At 41.6% G+C, this 24,779-nt stretch overlaps 1 protein-coding gene across 3 annotated transcripts in view; it reads right to left on the bottom strand.

Annotated features, from left to right (window-relative positions):
- stxbp5a (syntaxin binding protein 5a (tomosyn)) overlaps positions 1-24,779 on the bottom strand; it is a 96,450-nt gene that overhangs the window by 55,527 nt on the left and 16,144 nt on the right. For all 3 annotated transcript variants that reach the window (XM_077221075.1, XM_077221073.1, XM_077221074.1), the window contains exons 3-4: positions 7,748-7,829; positions 610-710 (exon numbers count right to left, since the gene is read on the bottom strand). In XM_077221075.1, coding sequence (XP_077077190.1) covers positions 610-710; positions 7,748-7,829 — 183 coding nt within the window. The remainder of the gene's footprint in view (positions 1-609; positions 711-7,747; positions 7,830-24,779) is intronic.

Below are 24,779 nucleotides of genomic sequence, written 5' to 3'. Positions count from 1 at the left end.
ACATGTCTCGGTTGAGGATACTGTTTGAAATAATCAAATTTTTATGCTTTCAAAGGGAATGTGTCATGGAATTTTTTTTAAATATCTTCTTTTATGTTACACAGTAGACAGAAAGTCATACAGATTTGGAACAACATCAGAGTGAGTAAATGATGACAGAATTTTCATTTTTTGGTAAACTATTCCTTTAAATCTAAATGATTTACATTGCAGGAAATCTTGGTTAACATTATAATATGATTTTCTAAAAATCCTTCAAAACTAAAATAAGGCTTCTGCTTCTGGATTAGTTAAATTTGCTCTTTTCCCAGTACAGAAGTTTGGAAACATGACCACATGCTGACTCGCCTCCCTATGTGACCAACAGAGAAATGACTGCTGTGTTCTGAGCTGCACCTGGGTACCAACAGTAAGAGAGCAAGTGGAAGTCAACTGGAATAATAAGAGTCAGTGAAAGATTGAAACAAAGGTATCAGATGCGAGTGTGGGCCCACAGACTCTACAACACCAGCTCTGCCACACACACAGTCATGTATCGCTAACACTGATCGGCAGTCTACATGCACACACACGCTCAGAGCAAGTGTAGATTAAGTGACCGTGGCTGACCTCTCCTTGTTGAACTTGAGCGAGTGCAGCACAGCTGGTCTCTTCTGTCGCAGGTTCCACATGTGAATACTGTCATCGGCCAAAGCACTAACCAGGGCCCCCTGCAAGACAGAAATAAAAAAAGGCAGAGAAAGAGAGCGTTACAAATAGACCTGAGTCAGGTTAGACGGCATAATGTGTTTAACGCAGATGAAAACCAGGCTGTGAGGGATAGACGTACAGTATTTACAATGGCACACACTGTATAAAGATCCTAGATCATGTAATTTTTTTAAACTTTCATGGAGGTTTTGTCTGAATTTTTTTTTCAAAGACTTTATTTGTCAGCTGAACAATCAGATTGTTGTTAAACAATGGTACAATCCATTGAACGCACTGTATTTTATCCCTTACAGCCTCGTTTTCATTCCTGTCAAAAATTTAAATATGTCACTACCCTGACTAAGGTCTACATGTGTGTCGAGTCTACACACACACACACACACACACACACACACACACACTTTTTGTAATATTTTAGCATATATACATAACCATTCAGTAAGTTTGGTCAGTAAGTCAGTACGTTTTTTAATTCATCAAAAGTGACAATAAAGACCTGTGTTACAAAAGATTTCTATTTCAAGTAGATGCTGTTATTTTAAAAATTTCCTATTAATCAAAGAATACTGAAAATCCATACAAAATATTCATCAGAATGACTGTTTTAAACATTCATAATAATAAGAAATGTTTCTTGAGCACAAAATTAGTATATTAGAATGATTTCTGAAGGATAATGTGACATTGAAGATTGGAATAATGGCTGCTGAAAATTCAGATTTGCCATCACAGGAATTAATTACATTATAAAATACAATAAAGTTATTTTAAATTGTAATAATAAATGTGATAATATTTTACAATATTACTGTTTTTATTGTATTTATACTTTAGCCTTGGTGAATTTAAAATTACACAGCTTTGGATGGTATGTTTAAAATGATTGAAACCAAGACACAAAAATCAAATTATAATTATTTAAAAAAAAATTGCATTGCTTTTTTGTACTGGCAGGGTAATCAGTCAAACACATCAGTGTGGAGTCACTGCATCTATTACCCTCCTCACATTCATGCAACAGGACCTCAATGAAAACACAAACTACCTCTCTCTGAAACTTTATTCGCTGATGCTGTTGTTTGACATCACCATCATCATCATCATCTTCTTCCGCTTATCCGGGGCCAGGGAAGCGGGGGCAGAAGTCTAAGCAGAGATGCCCAGACTTCCCTCTCCCCAGACACTTCCTCCAGCTCTTCCGGGGGGACACAGAGGCGTTCCCAGGCCAGCCGGGAGACATAATCCCTCCAGCGTGTCCTAGGACTTCCCCGGGGTCTCCTCCCGGTGGGACGCGCCCAGAACACCTTCCCGGGAAGGCGTCCAGGAGGCATCCGATACAGATGCCCGAGCCACCTCAGCAGGCCCCGCTCAATGTGGAGGAGCAGCACCTCTACTCTGAGCTCCTCCCAAGTGACCGAGCTTCTCACCCTATCTCTAAGGGATCGCCCAGCCACCCTGCGGAGAAAACGCATTTCGGCCACCTGTATCCGGGATCTTATCCTTTCTGTCATGACCCACAGCTCATGACTTAGGTGAGAGTAGGAACGTAGATTGACCGGTAAATCGAGAGCTTCGCCTTGCAGCTCAGCTCCTTCTTTACCACGACAGACCGGTACATCGACCGCATTACTGCAGAAACTGCACCGATCCGTCTGTCAATCTACCGTTCCATCCTTCCCTCACTCGTGAACAAGACCCCGAGATACTAGAACTCCTCCAATTGAGGCAGGAACTCTCCACCTACCTGAAGTGGGCAAGCCACCCTTTTCCGACTGAGAACCATGGCCTCGGATTTGGAGGTGCTGATTCTCACCCCAGCTGCTTCACACTCGGCTGCAAACCGTCCCAGTGCATGCTGAAGGTCCTGGTCTGATGGGGCCAGCACGACATCATCATCCACAAAAAGCAGAGACGAAATTGTGTGGTCCCCAAACCGGACACCCTCCGTCCCCTGGCTGCGTCTTGAAATTCTGTCCATAAAAATTATGAACAGAACCGGTGACAAAGGGCAGTCCTGCCGGAGTCCAACATGCACCGGGAACAAGTCTGACTTACTGCTGGCAATGCGAACCAAGCTCCTGCTCCAGTCGTACAGGGACCGGACAGCCCTTAGCAAAGGGCCCCGGACCCCATACTCCCAGAGCACCCTCCACAGGACGCCGCGAGGGACACAGTCAAATGCCTTCTCCAAATCCACAAAGCACATGTGGATTTGTTGGGCAAGCTCCCATGAACCCTCCAGCACCCTGAAGAGGGTAGAAAGCTGGTCCAGTGTTCCACGACCGTGATGAAAACCGCACTGTTCCTCCTGAATCAGAGGTTCTACTGTCAGCCGAATGTCCAAGACATACGACCGGAGGTTGGATGAAATGACCACAAAGTCGATCTTCGACCTCCGGCCTAGGGTGTCCTGGTGCCACGTACACTGATGGACACCCTTATGCTTGAACATGGTGTTCGTTATGGACAAGCTGTAACTACCACAGAAGTCCAATAAAAGAACATCGCTCAGGTTCAGGTGAGGGGGGCTGTTCCTCCCAATCACACCCCTCCAGGTGTCACTGTCGCTGCCCACGTGGGCATTGAAGTTTCCCAGTAGAACGACGGAGTCCCCAGTCGGAGCACTTTCCAGCACCCCTCCCAGAGACCCCAAGAGGGCCGGGTACTCTGCCCTGCCGTTCGAGCCGTAGGCACAAACGACAGTGAGGGACCTATGCCGACCCGAAGGCGCAGGGAAGCGACCCTCTCGTTCACCGGGGTGAACTTCAACACATGGCGGCTGAGCTGGGGGGCTATAAGCAAACCTACACCAGCCCACCGCCTCTCACCATGGGCAACTCCAGAGTGGTAAAGAGTCCATCCTCTCTCAAGGAGTGTGGTTCCAGAGCCAAAGCCGTGCGTGGAGGTGATCCCGACTATCTCTATTTGGTACTTCTCAACCTCACGCACAATCCCAGGCTCCTTCCCCGCCAGCGAGGTGACGTTCCACGTCCCTAAAGCTAGTTTCCATGTCCAGGGATGGGGTTGTCGAGGCCCCCGCCTTCGATTGGCGCCCGATCCACTTTACACCGGCCCCTTACGGTCCCTCCTACAGGTGGTGAGTCCACGGGAGGGCGGCTCCACATCGCTCTTTCGGGCTGATGTACCAGGCGCTCTACCCTGGAGCCGGGCCAGGCTCCAGGGTAGGGCCCTGGCTGCGCCATGCCTGGCGACATCACGGTCCTCGTTATTAATTCTATCATAAAGGGTTTATGAACTCATATGTTTGACAGTGTTAATTTAAAAAGTAGTGGGTTTTTTCATCAGTCTAGCTCATATTTTATTACATTTACTTTGTTATATTTTTGTACTGTTAATTAACATTTTGTGAGGTGCGTGAGGTTGAGAAGTACCGACTAGAGATAGTTGGGCAGTGAAATTAAGATTGTGCCGCTGTGTTTGTGTTTGATACGCTGTCCTTTTCTGTTATGTTTTATGGCGATCATTGCTAATCCCTGTTTTCATCCGCAATGTGTCATCGATATTGGTGTACGATTGTCTAACGCTGTTACAGATACGCGGTAACATGACCACCAACTTGCCTGGATTTGTCGGAGATTCAAATCTACCGCCATTCCTAGCCTCCGTGCCGACCTATCTGTGGCATCCTATTTGTCCGTCGACTCGCAACAAGAGACGCAGGAGATGAAGAAAGGGAGGCGGTTTTCATGTAAAAATCAAAAAATACCTGGCATCGTGCTCCGTCGGCATGGGTGTTTTCAGCTGTTTCAGGAATATATCCGAGGGTTATGGAGGGTTTGATCTACATCGCTTTCTACAGTACAGATGCTGATGGTTCCCACCGGCTCTCCCAGACACCTGCTGTCCGCTTCCCCTTCGTCTGCCTGCGCGGATCCACCGACAGGGCAGCGTGAAAGAGAATCTCCCTCTCAACTGTGCAGTTCATTGGCAGACTGGAAGAACTAAACAGATAGAACTAGAAGCTTCTATCTGTCCTATCTTGCAGATAGAACTTTTTCTGTGATGATCAATGATCTCTCTTCTTCTCCAGCCCCATTTTCTTCTGGTGTGCCACAGGGTTCCATCCTCGGCCCTGTTCTATTTCCTTTGTACATGCTCCCCTTAGGTTCTGTGATATCCCGACATAATGTCTCTTTCCATCTGTATGCAGACAACGTACAAATCTATCTGCCAGTTGCCCAGAACTCGCCAGACACACAGTCCATTCAGACATCTGTGGATGACATTAAACATATGCTGTCACAAAATTTGCTCTGTCTAAATGAATAAAAGACTGAATTTATCCTATTTGATGCCTCTAGTACAACAAAGGCAGCTCCTGATCTTGCACCCCTGACCACCCACCTCAGTTCTGTAGTCATGAATCTTGGGGTGATTTTGGACAGTAGTCTGAAACTCGATAAACAGGTAGACTCTGTGATCAGGGCAAGTTTCTTCCAGCTTCGTCGATTGGCCAAGGTCAAACCATTCCTCAGCGCAAGTGACTTCGAGAAAACAATCCACGCTTTTATTAGTTCACGCTTGGACTACTGCAATGCTCTCTACATCGGGTTAAACCAGGCCTCTCTGTACCGTCTACAGCTTGTCCAGAATGCAGCGGCCAGGCTTCTTACCAACACCCGTAAACATGACCACATCACTCCTGTCCTGCACTCTCTCCACTGGCTGCCAGTCGAGTTCAGAATCCAGTTAAAGATCCTACTGTTCGTTTTTGCTCCATCCATGGTCTTGCACCTCTTTATCTGTGTAATACGCTGACCCTTTATCAGCCCAGCAGAGCCCTGTGCTCTTCTGAACAACATCTGCTGGTGGTCCCAGGGTCCAGGTGCAAAAAGTGGGGTGATCGTGCCTTTGAGGTAGCGGGGCCAAAACTCCGGAACGCTCTGCCCCTGGAATTACGCTCCATCATGGACCTGCCCCTGTTCAAGGCCGGGCTGAAGCACCATGTCTTTAGTTCGGCTTTTGACAATTGATGGATAACTGATTAGCATAATGATTGTATAGATGTGTTGTATTTTATTTTTTTGTATTGTCTTTTATTTCACTTCTTTATTTTTTTTGTCCTGTACTTTTTGTCTCTGTCCAGCGCTTTGATCAACTCTGGTTGTTGTAAAACATTTAAAAAAAATAAAAATTGATAGATTGATTGAACATTTAGATTTTCTTCGAAGGTGCTACCTGTCTTGCCAGTTTCGAGAAAAACGCCCCTGACACCTTTGGTGGAGACAATCTATTAATTCTGCAACATTTCTGGAGGTTTGGATGATTCGAGATACAGTGGTGGGAGGTGAATATATGTGTGTTTGTGTGTGTGTGAGAGAGACAGAACTGAGTGGAAAAATAAATCGAAAGAGAGACAGTGTGGGTGGGACAGACAGAGGGGATGGAGGAGGGATACTACCACAAAATATCTCCTTTCCATCTAGGCACTGGTATATTCAGACCAAATACACACAGTGTATATATACACACTGCCTTTCCTCTGGTTGCATATAAAACAGACCAAAGTCTGAGCTTTGTCCCAGGTGTGTGTGTGAGTGTGAGTGTGAGTGTGTGTGTGTGTGTGTGTGTGTGTGTGTGTGTGTGTGTGTGTGTGTGTGTGTGTGTGTGTGTGTGTGTGTGTGTGTGTGTGTGTCTGCCTGTCTAGCTATGCTTAGTCTGCTGAGCCACAAACACACACTGAGACTGAAAATATATACACAAGAACATGCACTAATAAACGTGTGAAGTAACTCAAAATAATATTTTAGCTAAACATTTTTTTTTAAATTCCAAATAAAATTAAATAAAGCCCTGCCATTTCAACCACATCCCTAACCTAAAACGTTCCCAAACTATTTTTAATCATATTTGTTACACATTCTTAGAGTAGGAATGCATCTTTACATTTCATTTACATCATCATTTCAAATAAAAGGTATATGATATTTCAACTAAGTTCTTTTTGACATGATAAAATTTACAATGACAATTTTTTTTTCATAAACCAATTAGATTAAATTAATTGATTTAATCATTTCATTCACACTGCTTTTAGCAAATTAGCTAAAACTAATTTATGACAGTTTCATATGTTGTATATGTGTTTTAACCTTTACCATGATTACATTTTCCCCCAAAAAGTATGTGTTATTTCAAGCTTTCCTGCAGGTCAACTCGGAGAGCATGGTGCTAGTACTGACGCAAGGGTCATTGGTTTGATTCCCATGGAAAACAATAACAGAAAAAGCACATTTTGAATGCACTTTCAAGACACTTTAGATGAAAGCAACCACCAAAGGGTCTAAAAATAGAAGTACAAAAAATACCATGTTTACAGTCTGTCAAATAACGAGCTTATGACTGCTGAGAAGTCTGTTCAAATTTACCAACTAATTTCAAGATGTTTTTTCTTAAGTATTAAATATGTAAAAATATTTTTTTATCTTACCAAGTGTATACTGTATTTTGCCTTTGTTTTCTTTCATATTTTTTCTTTCACTTATTTTTAAGAATAAAGCTCACAAAATATATATATTTTTAATGCATTAAAAACAAATTGTTTATTATTTTCTAACATTTACTATCTTTTTTGTAGTGCACAACTAAAATATGCTGACTAAAATGACATGCACAGAGTTCTATCCTCAAAACAAGTCAAGGCAAAATTAATTCAAGAAGAAAAACCTCGATAAACAGGCAAATATCCCCATGAAAGTACAGTGAACTAATGGTTTTGACACTAAGAAGCACAATCTACAAGACAGCTTAATGTAAGAGATCCCTGTGGTCTTGACTGTGGGCAACACTCTAGGGAGAAAATGCTAATATCAGCTTCCTCTGTAGGATCCCTCCAGGCCCACTTTGGAGGACAAGAGGGTTTGTGGCAGCAAAGGCTCTGGGTTAAGGGATCATCTAAGCCTCTTGAGGTTTTATCCTGGATTATTCAAACTGCCTCTTGAAGCTCCATAGGAATAGGCTCTCGGCATGAGGTTGAGCAGAACACAGAAAGAGTGGGAAAATGTGAAACACTCACTTCATTTATGAGAAACTGTAGCTGGATGACGGCTGATCCACTCTCGTGCTGACAGTAACACTCCACACCAGGTCGGCCGAATCTGAAAGGGTTCTGAGTCAAGGAGAGAGTCGGGAATTCAAGGCCAACAATAGAGACAGTTTTGGGTCAAAATTTGAACATGCCACTTATTTTTTCTGCTTTTTATTCTAATTATTTTAATTAAAGGCACTGTTCCAGTTAAATGCATGTCAGTCATTGTTCACCCTCTGTAGACATACAAGTTAATTACCTCTGCTAGTCTCTCAGGCATTGCTGCTAGCAATGAAGTCTGTCAGTCACTGTCAAATCTGCTCTCTGAAAGTTACTAATAAAACATAGCAGCCCACTTTACAAATATTATTGTTGTTTTGACAAAATTTTCCAAAGTCATAGACTCTCCCTGTCTGAAAAGACTGTCAAAAACCCAAATAATGTGTACTAATACACATCCATCTTTAAAATATGTTTTTCCATGTTGTAATTGTACCAAAATGTAATGTTTAGTGTCAGTTTGTATATTCCTGGTTTTCCTTTGTTTTATTACTGTTTGCAGTGTTATAGTCACTAGTTTGTTACCTTAGTTATTGATTATGTTGTACACCTTTTTCTATTTTAGTTCTTGTTATCCTGTATATATATATGTGTTCCCTCAGTTTGTTCTGCCCTGTGTTTGGTATTGTCTTTACATTGTGTATTTCTGTGAAACTGTCATGTTCTTATTACATTGTAGGATCCGTATCTCCTTGGGCCCTATCTTGCACCCGGCGCAAATGACTTTGTACACTGACGCATGTATCATTCCTATTTTGCACCCGCGCAAAGCGGACTTTTCCCTCCACAGACACACGTTGGTTAACTAAGAAATACACTTGCGCTCCCCGGGGCGGTTCAGCGCAAAGAGGAGGCGTGTTCCGGTGCAAACTTTCCCTCATGCTATTTTGCTGTTCTATAAAACAATTGCGCCACTGACCAGAAAAAAACTAGTCTAAAGTCAATGGCGCGTTGTGCGTACATTCAGATGCTATTTTAAGCGCGCATGCTTGGCCATAATACAGAGTGTGAACAACGCGCATACACTGTAGATGATTCTCTCATTTACACAGATGCATTTAACTTTTTGCAAATGATACATTATTATAAGGAAAAATATTAAAACACGAGGGAAAACATTGTTGTGTCCATAACGATGGGGAAAATAGGCATAAAGCTTACACATTTACCCAAAATATTATATGCATGTTTAACTGAAGCTAATTTGGGTGGGTTTGTCCATTCCCCAATGTCACTTCTCTTTCTTTTACGGCCCTGACGAGAACATCGATCTCTTCGGCTGAGAACCGATTCTGAAGCGCGCCTGGTAAATGCACAGTTACAATAGTATTGCGCCATGGATGGTGATTGATTCTCTAGCAACTGAGTTCATCCACCCTTCCTCTTCTCCAGCCGGGGCGCGATTCTTTTTTGTGGGTAAGAAGGATGGTTCTCTGCGACCCTTGTAATGATTACCGAGGGCTGAACAGCATCACGGTAAAGAATACCTATCCTTTGCCGTTGATGTCTTCAGCTTTCGAGAGGTTCCAGGGAGCATCAATCTTCACAAAGTTGGATTTACGTAATGCTTATCATTTGGTTCGCATCAGGAAGGGGGATGAGTGGAAGACCGCGTTTAACACCCCCAGGGGGCACTTTGAATATTTGGTTATGCCGTTCGGGCTTTCCAACTCCCCAGCGGTCTTCCAGGCACTCATCAATGATGTGTTGAGAGACATGGTAGATCAGTTCATATATGTTTACCTGGATGACATATTGATTTTTTCTTCGTCTCTCCAGGAGCACGTTCAACACGGCAGACGAGTTCTTCAGAGGTTGCTAGAGAATGGGCTTTTTGTCAAGGCGGAGAAATGCGCTTTTCATGCACAGTCTGTTCCTTTCCTAGGGTACATCATTTCGTCTGAGGGAGTACGGATGGACCCTGAGAAGGTTAAGGCTGTGGTAGAGTGGCCAAGTCCAGATTCCCGTAAGACCCTACAGAGGTTTCTGGGGTTCGCCAACTTCTATCGGCGTTTTATTCGCAATTTCAGCCAACTAGCCGCGCCTCTGACTGCCTTGACCTTCCCCAGAACGACGTTCAGGTGGTCAGACACTGCTTAGGCTGTGTTTGCTAAACTAAAAGGCCGCTTCGTTTCAGCCCCTATTCTTATTGCCCCTGATCCATCACGTCAGTTCATGGTGGAGGTCGATGCGTCAGAGGTGGGGGTAGGAGCAGTGCTGTCGCAACGTTCTCCCACAGACGACAAGATACATCCTTGCACGTTTTTTTTCCTGTCGTTTATCGCCTGCCGAACGCAACTACGACATTGGTAACAGAGAGTTGTTGGCAGTCAAGTTAGCGTTGGAGGAATGGCGTCATTGGTTAGAGGGTACCTTTTATCTTCTGGACCGATCACAAGAACCTGGAATAAATCAGAACAGCCAAAAGATTGAACTCCAGGCAGGCTCGGTGGGCACTTTTTTTCGGACGTTTTGATTTTTCTCTCTCGTACTGCCCGGGTCCCAAAAACATCAAACCCGACTCTTTATCTCGTATTTTTGACAGTTCCAAACGCCCGTCTACTCCCGAGTGCATTTTACCCGAGACCCTATTTGTCTCCACACTCACATGGGAGGTCGAGTCGAAGGTCAAGTCGGCCTTAGAAGGGGTAACGCCTCCGCCCGGGTGCCCACCGAATCGTTTGTTTGTGCCGGAGGGATTACGGTCCGACGTTATTCAGTGGGGGCATTGTTCCAACGTAGCTTGTCATCCAGGAGTTAATCTCACTAGGTTTTTAGTCAAGCAACGGTTCTGGTGGCCACGTATGGCTCATGACATTCACAGTTTTGTTTTGGCTTGCTCGATTTGTGCCACTGGTAAGACTTCCAATCGACCCCCAGATGGGTTACTTCAACCGCTGCCTGTCCCTTCGAGACCCTGGTCCCATATTGCGTTGGTCCCATATCCCCATATCCCATATCCCCCTCTCAGTGTAACACGGTAGTTTTGACTGTGGTGGACCGGTTTTCGAAGGCGGCCCATTTCATTCCCTTGCCCAAATTACCTTCAGCCAAGGAGACAGCGTTGGCAGTCGTAGACCACGTCTTTCGCTTACATGGCCTCCCGGTAGACGTGGTCTCCGACAGGGGACCCCAGTTTGTGTCCAAATTTTGCCGAGAATTTTGTAAGTTGCTGGGGGCGACTGTCAGTCTGTCCTCTGGGTTTCATCCCCAGAGCAATGGCAAAACCGAGAGAGCCAACCAAGATTTGGAAAGAGTGTTGCGATGTTTGGTTTCCAAGAATCCTTCCTCATTGAGTCAACAACTGTCTATGGTGGGGTACGCCCACAACGGGTTGCCAGTGTCATCCACGGGCCTGTCTCCGTTTGAGTGTAGTTTAGGTTACCAGCCACCAATTTTTCCCAGTCTGGAATCCGAGGTCGCGGTCCCTTCCACTCACGCCTTCGTCCAGAGGTGTCACCGTACTTGGACTAGAGCCCGTGAGACTCTACTCCAAGCGGGGGCTCGCACCAAGGCTAAAGCCGATCGCCACCGGTCTAAGCCTCCCGTATACGTCGTTGGTCAAAAAGTGTGGCTTTCAACCAGGAATATTCCTCTCCGCTCTGTTTCTAATAAACTTGCTCCCAAATTCATTGGCCCGTTTACTGTCACCAAGATCATTAGTCCGGTGGCAGTCCGCCTCAACTTGCCTCCAGCGTACAGGAGGATTCACCCCGTCTTTCATGTGTCTAAAATTAAACCCGTGTTTCATTCTCACTTTAATCCGCCTGCCCCGACTCGTAGATGGGGAACCCACTTATTCGGTTAACCGTATTCTGGTCTCAAGACGGAGGGGACGCGGATTCCAGTACTTGGTGGACTGGGAGGGTTACGGTCCGGAGGAGAGAAGTTGGGTTCCTGCCAGGGACATCCTGGACCACTCCCTTATCGATGATTACAATCGAAAGGTAAGGGTGTCTGGGAACGCCAGGCGTCGTTCCTAGGAGGGGGGGTACTGTCACGGTTCATGGATTCATTGACTCTCTCCCGCTATGTGTGTGCGTGTTGAGTGAATGGGTGCGGCTTATCAGCACGGCTCGTTATCTCGGCTGATGAGCCGATCAGCGCCAGCTGTTTTGAATGAGGATGTCCTATATATTGTTTGTCATTTCGTCTTGTCTTTGTCAGATGGTTGTGGAGGTTTTATGTTGGCTCAATGTTATTTCTCTCGCCCCAGTTCCTGTTTCCCTCGCTTTGGACTCGGCCCTGTTCTGTGGATTTGCTGGATCTGTCTCGTTGTCTGCCCACTGAGTCCTGCGTTGCCTAGCCTTGTCTTCTGCTGCCTGCCTGCCTGCCATTGGACCTGTACTACCTCTTTTGTGTGTTTAATAAACACCAGTTCACTTGCTATTGAATCCTTGCTTGTTTCCTTTGTGCCGTAACACAACAGGGCCGGGATCCGCCCACAAAGTTACTTGCGATTTGACACTTGCGTTTCAGATCGTTAAAATAGGGCCCCTTGTCTTCATCTGTCAAGCCGTAACATAAATACTACCTGTTCCTGACAATCAATGTATTTTATTAACATATAGCCTCTATATATAAAATAGTGTAAGTATGTTATATCATTATACTAATAATATTATATATATATATATATATATATATATATATATATATATATATATTTACTGTGCGTGAGGGCGGCGAGGAGAGTTGAAATCATTATACTAATAATATTGTATGTATATATATATATATATATATATATATATATATATATATATATATATATATATATTACTGTGCGTGAGGACGGCGAGGAGAGTTGAAGTCAGGTCAACTTTATGGTAATGAGCTATGGCGCGGTTCGGCGGCAACCAATCAGAATGTAGATGGCCTCCGCTTGAGAGGATTCCAGAGAACACAGTCCTGTAAACTTTGGTTTCGACCACATTAGTTGTAAGCAAATTAGAGGAGAGGTTGATCATGTGAATTTGATTCGCGCAACACTATTTATAGGCAACATTTTTGCGCTAGAACGCTTGTTTTTTCAGCAGGAATGCAAATTAGATTAGCACTTAACCATGAACATAAAAGCCAAACCACACATATGGCTTTTAATTGGTTTATTTCGTAAGCCAATATGTCACTATAATTGTTAAGTTCTTTCCATTGATCAATTTCTTCCTTTCACATTTAAAAGATTCCATGAGGTTAACTTATACCCTACTTGGTCAGTCTGCACAAATAACGATCAACATGCTTGTTTGCTTTGCGGCCCCTTTAAAAAGAGTTTTAAAAAAAAACAAGCATTCGATATAAATCAGAGCGTCCACGAATCTTTCTACGAATAATTTTGCCACTCTTGCCGGCGACAGTGTGAACGCAGAGTAAAGGTAGGGTAGTCAATTTAGGAGAGGAAATCAATAGGATGCTAGCATTGAAAGCATGAGATCCCATCCTCCCTTCAGAGCATCTCCACAGCCACGGCTTCTTCAAAACACATGAACACACATAGCAGAGTCTGCAAAGTCTCACAAAGCGGCGTTAAATTACCAAAGCACATAGCATTACAAAAACAATGAACGTAAAAGACTTACAGAGCTCTTACTTGTACCACCTGACTGCTGCAGATTCATTATGCAGTAACATAAATCCACACACATAAATCCGAGTCTGAGGATGTGACAAGTTGCCATCTCGTAATTATTGTTACGACAGGGCGTGAACGCAGCATAAGAGAATGACACAGACCAAAATCAGAGACAACAAATAAGAAACACCACGGCAGGTGTGGATTTAAAAGTATGCCCATTAGCCTACTTATTGTACATGAAAAATGTAGGAGAATATGTTTTCAATGGATTTTCACAAATTGTTTTGTTTGAGAAAAAACATACTTTATTTTTATTATTTGATTTAGTTGGTTAGTTTGGCCTCAACTGCATATTATGGTTTTCTATAATCGATCTGGCAAACAGTGCGTAGTTATTCCGCTTGGGTGAGCACCTCCAAGTACATAAACTGCTCATAAGGGTTATGTTCCACCTCAAATGACAAGAAAATTTATATTTACGTTCATATTAAGAAGCAAATCCCCAGACTCATTCTCTTGAATGACTCGGGTTTTGCAGGGACCAGTTTATGTTGAGCATGCACCGATGCGGCATGCACAAATATCCTGGAGGGTTTGGTAATTTACACACAGAAGCACATATTGACAGAGTAGAAGGGGGACAATAACTTTACCATAGTATTATTTAATATATATTTCTTTTAAATAAAACAATATTTGTAAATACCTGAAAAGAATAGCGGTAAAAGCACATATATTTTAAATTACACAAGACCCGAGACAACTAATATCAGTCTAGACCCATGTCCTTAGCACTCGTCAAAGTTTTGGACCCTAACCCACTTGTTCCAAGTCCGATCTAAGTGGACCCATTAAGACCTCTATAATCAAATCAATCAAATCTTTCAGAAAGTGTATGAGAGGCGCAGAACTTGAAAAAGACACCTGTCATTTTGTGTAAAAGCAATTATTGAAATAAAACAAAAAATTGTTTGAGCAACTGAATGCTGTGCATTTTAAGTTCGAACAAATGCTGATATAAAGAGAATGTCACACAAAGTCACAAATATATTTTAGAAAATGCTCACAGAGAAGTCATTTACAATTCTTCGTTCTAGAAGCATTAACGTCATTAATAATTATTTTTAAAAAATTGCTCCAGAAAAGAGCATTTTATGTTAATGCCAAGTGCCAACTGACAAATAGTTGGTGAACACTGTAATTTCTCAGCAGGCTCGTTGGGTGCCTGGCACGTGGTGTGTGAATGTCTGTGTCTGTGTTTGTGCTGTAGAGATATCATTTGATGATAACCTCTACTGGGAACCTGGGAACTGCACACATTCATATTTCCACAGTAAGAAGAGACAGAGAGAGAAAGAAAAAAGGAGGGAGGCAAGAGAAAAACGCCTATACGCATATGCAATCAGGGTGATGGAAAATAACAATTAAAACAGATTAAAAGTGATCACTAGAGCTCAAACTGCTGGCACAGAGACATGATGCAGACGGCAAAATACAAGCGTGCATAAAATAAATAAATAATGGAGTCTCACACTCGGAAGGATTACAAACACAGACTGATGTTTGTGTGAGTATTATGAGAGAGAAATGTTAATTATAGAGATGTCCTGATCAAATTTTTTTGTGCCCCCGATCTGATCCGAGTCATTGAAAATTGAGTATCTGCCGATACAGAGACCAGATCCAATGCTTGGTGCACACTTCAAGCACATTAACTTACTTAAGTAATTATATTAATAGGCCTGTATGATAGATTTTATATTATTTTTAAAAGTAGCCTATAAGCTTTCGAGTGATTCGGTAAAAAAAAAAAAGGGCGTATCAAATATGCTAAACACGGAAGCTCGAACGTGTGTGACGAGCTACAACAGCAGGGACATTTGAATGCATGCACGTACTTTTACATTTTCAAAAGGTCGGTTTGTAAACTTACCTGAAGGTGCATGCCGCCACCTACTGCACAACCCCTGCGTGACAGCTTAGGGTAGCCGATACCGATCAGTTAAAAAAAAATACTTGATCGCCCGATACCATTCCTTGAGATCAGCTAGGGACATTCCTAGTTAATTATAAATATTCCATATTTAAATAATTATAAATTGTATATTTTAATATTCAATTCTAAAGCAAGTAAGTAAATATCCAATCAACTCCTTGTCAACACGGTTGCCCTGAAATGACACTTTTTAAGCTGCATTTTAAAGTTGCACTGTAGAGTGCAGACAGAGTAGCCTTCATCCATCACCTAAAGGAAGCCAGTACAGTCATTCAGTGGCTCATCCCGTCCATCCATCACAGACACTTTGAAGTGACAGGGCTGGAAGATACCAGAGGAAATTGTGTGTGCTGATAAGGGCACGTCTTGAATCCTCATTTGTCCTCCGACCACCTGTACCCGTCTGCTTTGGACCCCCATCATGTAATGAGGAGCAATCAGCTGATATGGTGAGGCCATGGGGTAATCGGTGTCGGTCAAAAAAAGTAATGACAAAAAAGAGAGACAAGAAATACTGGCAAAAAATGCTAATGCATCAAGGGAGAGGATCAGAGAAGTATATCGCTGAATGAATGACAGCACAGATCTGGAAAAATGCATAAAATTCCCTGACATCACAAACATGTTGACAAGAGGGCAAAGCAGAATACAGAGTGTGGAGGGAAGAGAAAGACACTGCTGCCTCTATGCCCACACGCAATAAAGTCCAGTGGGCTGTTCATGGCTATAAAGAAACACCTTCACAAACAGCAGTGAACGTCTTAAGATGTTGCCATCCATTATTAGACAGTAACCATGCATTTCATGTATTCATTATTATGGCTCTGTGCCAAAACCTAGTGAGCTACCTAGAGAGGCAGCATTTTAAGGCATTATAGACACAAATGCTGTTCCACAAGGCAGGCAACTAAATTATACAGACTCTTAAAAAGATCTTGCTTTGACCAAATTCAAAATGCTTGGCAAATATCTTTTATAATGCTTAGTGAAATAAGTTAATCAAAAATGGCAAATGAGGTGAACATTGATTATATACTTATATTTCATTTAACAATGGAAAGCATCTATAAAACAGCTAAGTGTAATTAAAAATTAACTGCTTTGCATTTATCTTAACAACATGCTAACCTCAAATTCTTCTGAAATCAATTGCGAGTTGAGCCTCATTGTGCAACTGGGGATGCTTGATTTTAATGCACTTACTAATGTTTTGGTGTTTTTCCAAAGATGTCCTGTCTTTAAAAATGTGCATACATGAACTTTTTTTTTTTCTCCAGTCTTGGCTTCCTTCCATGTGATATCTTATAACAGCTCTTGTGTGTTATATGTCTTGCGCTTTACCATGATTTTCACACATTTTAAAATTGCTGGAAAAGATGCTCACTATGTGGCAAAAATGAACTGACCAAAAGGTGAAACTGGTTGAATATTAAACACAACTGTCAATCAAACAAAAAGTCTATGCAACAAATAAAGAGATAAAACAAATGAATGACAAACAGACAGAGCGATAGATGGATCTTTTCTTTGGTTTTGGAGTGTGATGTTAATGTGTTTGCGGCTATATCAAAAGCATTAAGTCAGTCAAAAGTAGGCTAAAGGAGGGACAGAGAAAAAAGGAAGAAACAGAATGCAGCCTAGGGGGGTCAATAGTGACGTTTATTCTGCTCTGACGTCAGGAGTGTCCAGTCAGGCTTTACCTTAAGAGAGACAAGACAACACAGAAACACATGAATATGCACACAGAGAGCAAACATGTTAGAGTGAGTTCCAGTGATGCTAACAACTGAGTGTAAAACACAAGCATACTCTCTCCTTCTCTCCCATGCTCCTAGGGATGATTAATTTGTCTAATACGCTTTCTAAATAAATAAACTCCAGAGGCACGTTTGATTTATTGGGGACCCAAACAATTAAAGTTGCAAGCACTGTGGCTGTCGCTGCAACAAACTGCCTTCACCTTGAGCATGCTTCAGTGCACATACGCTCTCAAACAAGCCACTCTGCAGATACACTTGACACACAGCGTGCTCTATTAAAACATCCTAGACTCAGCAAAACCATATTCAGCAAACATACAACTAGGGATGATTCATTTTTAATACATTTACTAATGTTTTGCTGTTTTTCCAGAGCTGTCCTGTCTTGAGAAATGTGCAAACATGGGCAGTTTTCTTTTCTCCACAGTCTTGGCTTCCTTCCATGTGATATCTTATAGCAGTTCTTATGTGTTGAATTAAGCATGATAGCTTGCATTTTACGGCTATGATTTTCACATAAAATTGCTTGAAAAGATGCACAATTTGTGACAAAAAATTAACTGACCAAGTGGAGAAACTGGTCGGATATAAACTCAACTGTCAATCAAATATTTTTGCTTATGAAATAGACAGAGAAATAAAACGAATTAACAACAAGCTGACAAAATGATAGATAGAAAGATGGATTGGTAGATAGAAAATTACAACAGCACCTGTATTACCAATAATATTCTATATAATTTGCGGGAATCAGGGAGCCACCATCAATATGCATGGTATTGAAGTCGCTTTTGAATGTGCGCTCGCCCTAAACTTTAGTGATTAGGTGTACTCTGTGTATAGGGATCACATTTTACAAGAGAAGATATTTGTTATAACACTCAGGAAATGGTGCACACCACAATCTTCCGCCATCGTCTTGTCAGTCATCTCTCCTTACTTTTGTCACATGAAAAGTGAAATCTGACTCCTGCTGCTACTCTGCAGCTGAAGCAGGCGTTTTCAGTTTATAATTGTAGCGTCCGATATCCAACTGAACTAAATGGTTTTGAATTATTTAAAAAAGCTAAATGATAGATAGATAGATAGATGGTTAGATAGATTTACTTAAACAGTAAGAAGTATAAAAAGAAAGTCAAAAGAAAGAAAGTGCTGTGTGCATCATTAAAAGCCTCTCTCCCTGTAGGTGGGTGTGATTGATTCCTGGAGATTGGCCAGAGAGTATTAATGACCCTGTTCTTCAAGCTAAATTTAGATCTAGCATTCACCACTCACAGAGGATGATGTAGAACCTCTAAAACACACACGCACACAAATACAAAAGCTAGGAAGCTTGCAATGGCAAAAGAACAGGGAAGAGAGGGACAGGGGAAATGAAAAGCTAGGAGACTCTTCAGTAGCCAGAGGCCAAAAGACAAAATACAAAGAAGCATGGTTTTAAACTTTTTCAAGGGCTTGTCAAAATTTGAAAGTGGGACCTTCTTAGTTGTTTGTCAATGAGTTATATAAGCTGACTCGGCTAATTAACAAAGTCTTTATTAAAATAATCTGAGGCTGGCCACACACTTTACGATTTTAAGCCCAACTGGCAACCACCAACTGCAATTGGCTTCTAGCAACTGTCTTTTTGTCCAAAAAATCCTCAATTGTGTGGTGTCTTTCTCATTATTTTACTGTTTTCTCATTTTATTTTACATTTTACATGTTGGATATTTCCGACTCTTGATCAGGCTACTCTGATACCCACCAAAGCCAATAAGAGCAAGCAAGCTTCACCAACCAGATGTTGCGTGTTTCTCTAGCTGAAACTTGGCAGCAACAAACATGCCACGAAAGGGGAGTATTGAGAATCTTTCTCCTTTGTTTTTCTTCTCGTAAACAAATCTCATGCCAGGAGATCCAGCGGACGATGTTGTCTGCCTACCTATGTTTTTCTTCTCAAGTCATGTTTGATCTCGCAAGCCTTCGTGAGATCTCGTCTCACTGTGAAAATGCCACTAAAATTGACAGGCATGGTCAGGTCACATGGTCTGGACATCTTCTCGCGTGTGCATTCAGGGATTATAATGCTAAAAATCGGTTGAATGCCCTTACATCTGTGGTCACCCACAGTTTTAAAATCGGTTAAGATTTGAAAATCATCTAGTCGTTGTGTCCCAGGCATAAATTTGTGAGTTTTTTAAACAAATCATATTAACATCCAATTGCAAAGATGTTAGCTCAAATCAAAGATTAAAACTTGGATATACAGCGTTAGGACTTTGCAACAGGACATTGATACAGCTCCCAGTGCTTTATCTCATTCAAATGAGTCTGTGAAATGTCTTCTGACACTATCTCTAATATCAAACGTGCTTTGCGTTTCAGATGAATAGATGAAGACAGAATCGATGGCTGAAAGAGGGAGAAGCTGACTGGGTATGGTGAATGAAATAGGATATTGCTACCCACGGGAAGCAACAAAAGACATTCCAAACACCAAATCAATCAACATTTAAACATACGGTGAGGCTGTGAACTGTGTATGATTCTGTATCTGATATATGTCTGATCAGAAGTCTCAAATTCACACAAATCATTATGGCTGTTGAATAAATGTTTTGATCCAAGGTGTCCTATTAAAATGCATGCTCCCATGAGGGAAGGCTGGACTAGTAACTTTACATTTACATTTATTAATTTAGCTGACGCTTTTATCCAAAGCGACTTACAATTGCTATATTGTCAGAGGTTGCACGCCTCTGGAGCAATTAGGGGTTAAATGTCTTGCTCAGGGACACATTGGTGTCTCGCAGTGGATTCGAACCCGGGTCTCTCACACCAAAGGCATGTGTCTTTGCAATGCATTGATGTACTTGAAGTGTGCACCAAGCACTAGGAAAATACAATTATTGGATCGGGACTCTGTATCGGCAGATATTCAATATTCAGTGACTGAGATCGGGGGCACAAAAATCTTGATTAAAACCTTTCGGAATTAATTAACCTAATTTTAAAAGATGAATTAATACTAATAAAAAAGGGTTAAAATCGTAATGAACAGCAGCCTGAAACTAACTGATTCACAAGAATGAATAAGACAATATGAGAGAGATGATCATTTAAAAGAACATGGTCGATCACAATTCAAAGCTGATTACTAAAAAAGCTACAATATTTTGAAAACACACTTTCATGCTACTGAAAAATACAGTTTGTAGTGTTGCTTCCATTGGTAAGTTTTTTCCTAGCGCTGGAACGCACACACACGCAAAACCTCATGCTTTTTGGCAAGGCTGTCTACTCTGACTTCAACAAGGTCATGGCGCAAGCAATGTGCTCGCAAAAAAGATGGGTAATATTTAGCTTTTAATTTAGGAAATGGAGAGCCAACTTCCATTGAGAGACTTAACTATGTCTTTCCCCCTGCATGCGTTTCCTTCTAACGCTACAGCAAAATCAACTGCTCTTTCACTATCTTATCTGTCCAGGGACACCATATAGCACACACACAGTCAAGATTTCCAACGCCGGAGCAATTCCCAGGGCATAGTCCCGATAAGTCAGTCATTAAAAGGATGGAAAAGAAGGAGGGGAAAAAAAGAGAAGAGAAGGTAAGTACGAGAGACAGAGGGAGAGACAAATGGGGAGATGGAAGAGATAGATGAAAATAGTAAAGGAGGGAGGGGGTAAAAGAGAGGGAGAAAGAGGAAAGGGAATAAATGAAGAAATGATAACCGAAGATAGAGAAGCAGGTATAAGAACAGAATGTCCTTAAGTGTTGGCACTTGGCAGGTAAAACATTCTGTTCTGGCTACTGAGGTTTTAAGTGAGTTTTGAATTTGCCTCTTTGTTTTTCAGATTGAGCACAGAAGAAAATGATTAGCTACTTTTCAATTAGCATCAACAACTTGTGAATAAGTTGAAAGGTTGTCCGTGGGTAGCAGGCCAAGTTTATCCAAGCGTTGGTCCTAACCAGGTCCATCAGTTAGTGGAAAGGAAAATTAAAACTAAGTATGAATGTGAATAATGAAACATACAAGCAGTAAAACGTGAAAGAGCAAGACAAAGAAAGAGAGAAAAAAGAAGTCAAGTCACTTTTGAGTGGTTACAAATTGTTGCTGACCCCTCACAACGAGCCCGAGGGTGAATCAAAAGCCACAACATTAGTGAGCCTGTGCACTGACCCATAATACCTCAGTCTCTTCCAGATTCTAGAAAATTCCATCAAGGACAAAGCTTCTGTGTGAAGCCAGCAGCACTATTCAGCTCTTCCCTCTATACTCATGAGTCAGCATGCTGCCTGGACAAGAAACATCCTTCAACACTATCTAAGAAATGCCAACTTGCTGCAGTATCTGTTCTTTCCTTTATTCTGTTCTATTTTCTCCAAACTCCTAATGTCCCTTTATTTCACTTGCTTTTTATTAAAGGGGTAGTCCACCCAAAAAAGAACATTTTGTCACTATTTACTCATCCTCGTGTCATTCTGAACCCGTATGACACAAAAGGAAATGCTTAGCAGAATGTCTATTATAGTTCCTATAAAAAAAAAGTGGATGAGGACCAAAGTCTATTAAGCTCCAAAAAGGACAAAAAAATGCACAATAAAAGCATCACTAAATGACTTAAACATTATATTGCCACTTTAGGTCATTTGGTTGTGTGAGGAACAGAATGAAATTAAACGTATGATTCACAGAAAAAGTGAATCATATGTGATCACCATTCAATTTCACTGTACAGACAAAGAGCAGCCATCATATTATTCAAAACCCCTTTTTGTGTTCCACAGTAAAAAGAAATGGCTGTGAGTAAATTCATTTTATTTTTGGTTATAACTCATTCAACAATAAAAGAAATGCTGTAATGCTGTAAACAATCTGTCGATAAGCTGCCGCTTATTGGTTAAATCGTGTTAAACCTACACCACTTTTTTTTTGGTTTTTTTTGCATTTTTATAATGTCCTCCAGCTGTGATCTCTTCAACTGCACCCCATTAGCAACAAAATAAACCAGAAAGAGAAACAGTTAGGCACAGCTAAAGGCTGTATGAATCTAACAGCCCTCCCCTGAGATGTACTGCGTCTCCCCTGTAGCAGACGGGTTAAAAGCGTATTTCAAGGACATGACTATCGCCTCCAGATACGAGACGAGTCCCAATGGGACAGGAATACTTCAACGGTTAAACGGTGAGGTTTAGCACGAAACACCTCCAAAAAACACACGCTCAGACTTAATGCCACCTGATCATACAATACCCTCACACACCACTTATATGGCATTTCAGCCAACGCAAATTACCGTGAATGACAGTCTCCTGATTGTCTTGACCTTTACAGTGCTCGTCCTCCTGCCATATCGCATTAGATGGCGCGTCTGCATCAGAGAGTACGTGGGGCGGAACATATGGACACCGCTGTGAATAATATCATTACCATCTCCTTCAGTCCACATTGACGGTCCACTAACACCTCATACGCACAACACGGGAAAGACTAATGGAGATGGATGAGATGAGCAAGGGAAAATAAGACAAGGAGTAACACTAAGCAGTTTATATACATAGAAGACAGAAAGTCAGATAGGGAAGAAGACACTGAATAGTTTAGTTTTAAGCCTGTTCTAACTGGTGCTTCTTCCAAAACTTTCACAAGTCACTCGCAATTTCTACAATTTACAAGGTCTCATCTATGCAAGAGAGCCAGATAACATTTACTTGCCGACATACAGTGCAGTGCGTACATAAGAAGAATTTGCAAAAAACACCTGATTGAAGTATGTAAGTTTAAGGCCTGTTCACACCGGGACGAATTTCACGTACAATATTCGCCGACGTTTAACGCCTCGTGATTAAACACAGGGTGCCAATGTGAGTGTGCACACTGCCGTGAAAAACGCCACGCGTAAAAGCGTAATTTTTTTAAAAACGCCTCAGGTTTGTTTTTTTGGTTTGACACACCGCGTCAAAAACTATCCGACCAATAAGATTGCCGCTTTTGCTCACGTGTCTGGAGCTTCTGAAGTTACAGTAAAACACAACTTGGGGGCGCTCAAACAAAAAATGGTCTTGCCGAGCACACATACATAACGACGAAGAAGATATACGCCAAGTAGCGTCTACACACTGCCGGTAAGAAGATGAGGAAGATGCAAGCCAAGATAAATGTAGAGCTGTTGGTCTCGAAACATAAGAAACTGTATGACAAACGCGATAGCGACTACAAAAATATTGATAAAAGAGAACTGTTATGGAGTGCTATTGCAGAGCAAATGGGCCTTGATGGTGAGTTTCATTTCACTTAATTGTCTTTCATGTACATAGGCTTGAACTTTTATTTCTGTTTTACATTAAGCGGCATGTAATGTCAGGGAATGAATTTGCATGTTCTCTCGGCTCATCGTCAGCGAAAATCGCTTGGGTGTGAACACAAAAAACGTGTTGAAAAACGCTGGCGAATAACGTGCGCCGATATTCGTCCCGGTGTGTACGGCCCTTAACTGTGACATTTGCCCTCCATGCCATTATTTATGGATGGATGGATGCAAGCATGGAAGAATGGAGGATAGACTAATAATCCTCTTCATAAGAACAGTATATACTGTTTACCAAGTTGGTGCACTTGTATTACTTTTGAATGAAATAAACTGCAATGAGTAAAATGGTGCCTCCAGTCCAGCATGGCTGTAGTAATGCAAGTCTTGCCTTCTAAACAAAAGAGCCAACCACCAATTGGCAATGTCATCATGTCATTGCAGATGTCATACCTGAATTTTGTTTAATGCCATTTTAGCATAAGAAAACAACATTTATGAGATGGTTCATTCTATTACTGATTTAAAATATGTAAAAGTGATTTTGGCCAGCAGTTTTTGAGATTGTAGTATTTCCCCGTTAAAATAGATAAGAGTTAGGGAGGTGTTGTAAATATGGTAGTCAGGTGAACTGACTTTCCTTGAAAAGGACTTTGCATTGACATACATTGTCAAGCCTCAACAATAAGTTTTTTTTTTTAAACATTTTTTACTGGCAATTTTTAGTAATGTGTATTTTTACATTTGCTAGAAATATTTATTTTTCAGTTTTCTTTATAAACTTTGTATAAGATGTTTTAAAAAAACTGCAACAAGCTGGAGATTAATCAGCTATGATTACAAGTACATAAATTAAACTATACAGCTTGAATGTTACTCCACTTTTTAAGAAACTGGAAAACTTTTATGGAAAAGTATGCACAACATTTTTGACTGGTTTGTGGTTTTCAAAACATTCTGTGTAAGTCATTTTTATACAAAATCTGCATTGATAATATTATAAAATACGGAGCATTTGCAAATGCTTAAGTTTGCAAGGTACACAAATGGACGTACAAGATCAATGAATATAAAAAGAGGCAGCATTGGCCTAAAAGGGCAAGTGGGTAATCCTTATTGTTAAGCCCTGATTGTACGTTGAATCCTAAACGGTCAGACAGTTTGAATTCTGTCCCCATCTGACTGACTGGATCCAGCTTTGGCATGAATGAAAACCTTCCAATCTCTCTTTCTGATATCCCAGTCTGCGTGGATGTGAGCATTATGCAAATGCTGTTGTGTTGTGGAAGATGTCACAAGAGCCTTGAGCTAAAGCTGACGGGCTAGAGAATG

The sequence above is a fragment of the Siphateles boraxobius genome, unplaced genomic scaffold (genome assembly GCF_051911475.1).
Source record: "Siphateles boraxobius isolate OS27281-9 unplaced genomic scaffold, OSU_SipBor_1 8, whole genome shotgun sequence".
Classification (NCBI taxonomy): Eukaryota; Metazoa; Chordata; class Actinopteri; order Cypriniformes; family Leuciscidae; genus Siphateles; species Siphateles boraxobius.
The sequence above is the reverse complement of the archived record's forward strand: the minus strand, read 5'-3'. Positions and strand labels throughout refer to the sequence as shown.